The sequence below is a fragment of the Branchiostoma floridae genome, chromosome 4, assembly GCF_000003815.2.
Source record: "Branchiostoma floridae strain S238N-H82 chromosome 4, Bfl_VNyyK, whole genome shotgun sequence".
Classification (NCBI taxonomy): Eukaryota; Metazoa; Chordata; class Leptocardii; order Amphioxiformes; family Branchiostomatidae; genus Branchiostoma; species Branchiostoma floridae.
Window position 1 is genome coordinate 20,155,941 of NC_049982.1, and position 5,305 is coordinate 20,161,245.

The 5,305-nt window shown below is 43.4% G+C and overlaps 1 protein-coding gene across 1 annotated transcript; it reads right to left on the reverse strand.

Annotated features, from left to right (window-relative positions):
- Nucleotides 1-34: 34 nt before the first annotated feature.
- Nucleotides 35-2,496, reverse strand: LOC118412788. Its single transcript, XM_035815810.1, has 3 exons — nucleotides 2,343-2,496; nucleotides 569-705; nucleotides 35-384 (listed from the first exon to the last, which is right to left on the reverse strand). The coding sequence occupies exons 1-3, from the start codon at nucleotides 2,392-2,394 to the stop codon at nucleotides 190-192; spliced, it is 384 nt and encodes a 127-aa protein (XP_035671703.1). The 5' UTR covers nucleotides 2,395-2,496; the 3' UTR covers nucleotides 35-189.
- Nucleotides 2,497-5,305: the final 2,809 nt, after the last annotated feature.

The following is a 5,305-nucleotide window of genomic DNA, read 5'->3' on the forward strand; positions in this document are numbered from 1 at the left end:
AATGTCATCTATAGTTCATAATTTGTCAGACAAATTCTTCCCTACCGTTGATTTCACATCTTCCAATCGCCGCAGTGGGTTATCAACCCGAACATGCTTTGGGAATTAATCCTAGCCTTGTTAGTTGGATCAATAGGACCCAATAAAGACTTTCACTTAATGTTTTCAAGACTTTCCCGCCCACCTATTTCACACATGCATGTCTGGACCGGACCCCATCAACAATTTGTACAGCCCCCACCTACCTGGTTCACAGATTGCACATGCAGCTTTGCAATAATGGTTCATCCAGTTCCGCCACGCAGCGGTGTCGGACTCACAGTGGCCTTGATACTTGAAGTAGAAACAGCCGCAATCACCGTACAGGTTTCTGCAGTGTCCAGCCTGGACAGACAAGTAAAAAACATGTCTTCTTTCAACGAAGGCAAGAAGTAGCAGCTTTATAGATAAATGGGAGAGAAAGTAATTGACTGGAAAGGAAAGGTATCAAGAAAGATACCAAGTCTCGGAAACTAAAAACTGTTACGTTAGGTAGATATGAAAGCAAGCACATTAACGTGGAACTCACCTGCCGTTTTACCCTACCGCTCTGCGTATTCCCCAGCAAGCCCAACCACTGTTCGGCGGTCATGGGTGGGACGTCTTCCCCGGACGGTAGAGGTGGCATCTCCTCTACCGTGATCTCGGGTGGAGGGTCGTCAGCACCTGAATCAATAACAAAAAAACTTGAATAAAACTGCCTCACAAAAGCAACTTCAGAAAACAAAACAGAGAACTGAAAGCCGCAAAGTGGAGTCGTAACGTTTGTGTCAGTTTGTGACTATGGCGTCGGGCGTGGCGTAAGTGGTAGAGCGTTCGGCTCGGAATCTTTGGGTCCTGAGTTCGATTCCCACCGTGCCCCCGACGTTGTGCCCTTGGGAAAGGCACTTTACACGACTTTCCTTCTGTCTGCACCGTGTATGTGGCATTGTTAATATAAGTTACAAAAAAACTTGAGTGCAGTGCCACATCGTCCTCGTCTGTCCAAAAGCAAATAGAAAAAAAAAAACTAGTTTGTGTCAGTTGAGGCTGGTGTAGTTCCGGGGAGTATAGAGACGGCTGGGCGGGTGATAGGGCTTGTGCAGCCGAGTAAACCAGTGCGTAGGCACGCTGATCGAACTCCCCAAACAGGTTTAATACGATCGTGGTAGACTGCAGTGCGGGGCGTCTCTTCAACTTTGTCCCAAAAATATGCCACAATCAGATTGTTAGTAATCTATATTGAACAATACTAGCGGGCGAACCCTTCTGCTCACAGCAAAAGTCTTGACAACTGCTAGCCTAGATGAACGAAATTTTCAAGTTCAAAATGTGACGAAAATTTAATTAAGGGTATGAATTCTAGTATGGCGCCCTCTTGGGGCTAGCTGCTGCTTGTTTGCTGATGCATGGTCAACTGCTAGTCTCCAAGCAGACGTGAGCTGGATAAAAAGAGAGAAGAATTTGGTCAAATAGGGGCAAATAAGTGGCTATGGGCTTTCAGTCAGTCTTTTGCAGTCTATCCAGCTCCGGCTGTTCAGTTCACTCCTAGGCCTAGGCCACTTAACTCCTAGACTTTTATTCCTAACGTGGCCAAAGTCCCCCATTGCTATTCAGCCAGGAGGGAGTCTGGTAGAGACTAGTTAACTGCTACGGGACCCCTGAACGTGTGTGCCCTGCCGCGCGGTAATGTGCCCTCCTCGCCAAGCGTTTTAGGTGGACGTGAAGAAAACGGTGCAAAATAGAAATCCTGACAAAAACGCATAAAAACGTCGAAAAACAGCCGGTGCCGAACCTCTGCTTGGAGAGTAAATGTGCCCGACAAAGCGGGTCCGGTCATACATGAACGTTGGGTCCGGTCATACAAGGCGGCTCAGATGAATGTCTAGCCCCAAGCATCTCCACCTGACGCTCGGCGGGGTCCGTGACAGTTCACAATCGGTGGGTGCTGGCTCTTTCTCTTGCCTTCTTTGCAAGTTTTGTCTAAGTTTTGTCACCAGGCCCTCTCCCATGCTAAGTTCCTGGCCTTCAGCTATTATTTTAAACGATGCGGTAGATAAAAATCTCATATAAATTTTCACAGAACGTCGTGAACTTCCACCACAGAGCAAGAGTAATGCCAGGGTGTCATTTTCCCAGCACCGACCGACCGGTCTGATTGCGGGAACGAAGAATAACAGCCATTTCAAGAAATATATCAGTCTAATAAGTTGACATCGTTAGTCTAACATTTTTTTTGTGTCTTTCATATCACACGTTTCTTTTCCGAAAACAGCCCGACCAGAATATTTCGCATATGGAAATATGACCCTGACATATCTTACCTGTCACAACGATGCCGACCAACAAAACGACAGCTACGACAAACTTGTTCATGTTGACTCGCCCACTTGCCAGAACAAGTTTACAGAAGATTTCTCTGCCGAGGTTGTCTTCTAAAGTATCTTCTTGCAGTGGTGTGCGCTCTTCTGAAGAAGTTGCGGCGCGCCGCCTGGTACTTATACTAACCTATGACGTGAGCCAAACCTAGACTAGACGATTCCCACAGCCAATGAGAGTTTGTCTAAGTAGCACACACCCTTATGATGTCAATAGGATGGTGTGGCTCATCTATGATTATGATTGATGATTTATTACCGCTGACGTGGTGAAGTGCACGGCGTGTTCGGTGTTCTTTCTGTGACCCACCACTGTGTCTGATTATTACGAATGTAGAAATGTAATGATTCAATCGGCCTTGTCGCAACTCAACCAGAAATTTGCATAATAAATCAATTCAATGCTCAACTAGTTGGCTATTGTACTATCTGTCACTAGACCGTTTTCGGATGATCAAGCGATCTTAAGAGATGTTTCACTATGTGGGCATGTACTACCATTTCACAAGCAAATGGGGAGTCAAATTTTGCAATGGCGTGTTGTTTACAGGTGTTTACGTCCTTGGTTTGGAGGAGAGTTTGGCGTGACAAAAGTTTGCGATGCTCAACTGTAGTACGGGGTTAGTATCGGTCACTGACTGCAGAGTACAGCGTTAAACGGTCGTGACTGGCGGCAGTGGCGAGACATCCAACTGGCGTAATAAGTCGCCTAAAGCACGTAACGATGTAATCGTCATGTCATGTGTGCAAGTGTCATGGTCAGCAACCAGCTAATCTTCTGAAAAGTAGATAGGCTGAAGGTCGGGGAATCGAAGCTACTGGAAGAGGTTACATCCCATGATAGGGGACTGTGACACCCGTGCTGTGTCTTAGGACAGTCAGATGTTGAACATGTTTACCCCATCCCCCGTTTGTCAATTTCCAGCGCTGCTTGTACCCGCCTGGTGTGTCAGATGGCAGTCTGCCATACTGCGCAGGTGGAGACAAGGGTTAAATTTACGACGTGACTATTAGTCATGCGACCATGAAGCAACAGTAAACATTTGTTACTCTTTAGACGTGCATGGTGTTTTTGATGTTATCTTTCCACCAACTAGATTTTACATCTAATTAGATGGGTCAGATAGAAGTATCTGGAAATATTTACTTAATCCATTTCAATATGTGGGGCAATGATTGTCACATATTTACTGAAAGAAGAAATTAAAGCATGATTATGGCTATGTTTTTTTAGATGGTTCCGCAAACTTTACATGTGCATGTCCAAAACTATCAGGCGAACTGGGCGTATATTTTCGTTTGCCTTCGTACGTGAAACTTTCTAAAAACGATTCAGATGCGTTTGAGGTGCGACTTGTGCGTGCAGCCGCGTATTGAAGAAATTAGTCAAAATGTCGAAAAATGTCAAAACGGAACTCATGCGGCTAGAAAATATATGCAGATGTGACCCCACCTTTAGCTAGGACGGCGCTCTCATCGCGCTCTCTCTGCGCTCTCAACTGCGGTTTGTGAAGAAGTATATTTGGCACAGACAAAACCCGGAGAAATGTACCAATGATTTGCAATTAAACAAACTGAGAAAGAATAACCAAAGTTTAAAAAAAAAGGTTTATCATTTCTCAACTTATTTTTTAATTTCAACATGATGGGTTCTTGTTCTTCATCTGTACATTTAGATTATTGAAGTCCTATTTTCAATAGTTTTGTTTTCAATCGAAGTGTTTCAGTGTTATGATGAATAAATTTATGGTGAACAAGCTACATGACAGATTTAAGAAGAAAGCAGCAAGACAAACGTGTATATTTCAGTCTGAGTGACTGTACAGTGACCAAAATTGGATTTGTTTACAGCCTTGATTTTATACTTTGAATGTTATGTAAGACGTAAAAGGATGACTTCAAAGATGCCAAAATACACTATACGTCAAAAGATTCGTTCTTTACCTCTGAGATTCGTTGAATAATATTTCGAACCTTTGCTAGCTCATAAAAAGATGCTGATATTTGAGTTTTTCGTCGCGGTGAGAGCGCGCTGGGGTCGCCGGAGAGATTCCACTAGAGCAGATTTTTCTGCGTCACGGCGCTCTGGCCAATTTTCCATCGCAGCGAGAGCGCCGTGAGAGCGCCGTCAAGTGGAAAGGGGGCCTCAGCAACATTACAGCGATGTAAATGCTGGTGTCAAGCATATATGATCAAAATTATTGCCTCCTTCCCGAGCTTGTATGTTGTAGAATGCCCAGAATATAGAAGTTGAAGAATGTACAGCTATTGTAAGGACCCATAAATCACCATATATGAATCACTGGTCATAGGCCTTATTTCTCCTTGCTTTGAGGTAAGTACGTGCATCAGAATGAAGTCAGCATTATTATGGGGGTCATAATAGAGATGCTATCCGTATTGTGAACGTCTCACTAAGTCTTGATAAGATTATGATACCAAACATTACAATCTTAGCTGTGATCTGATAAATGTCCTTGTTCATGACATTGTAACTCACTAATTACATGTACCTCTATGATAAGAATGTATTGTTTTTCGCAGGTCTATGTTTGTAGATATTTGTCAGTATAGCTTAAGAACCTCTGGATGGGTTATGATGATAGAATCTACTGGAACTACTGTGGGCAGACCCTAAGGATAGAGGACTGGGACCATTGCGGTCAGAAAGAAAAAAAAGGGAGCTAAGGAAACTCGTGATATTCAACAAACACTCTAAAATATCAAACACACGTTTAGCTGATGCTATACTACTAGAATATATCAGTGATATAATAAAACAAAGCTTTAACTTTAACTTACCAATTAAATTAAAGAAGTGCCGAGAGATGCTAACTACGTGTCTGCTAAAATATATTCAACATCAAAATTTCAAGATAAAATCAAGACTGTTGTCATGTTGATGCTAT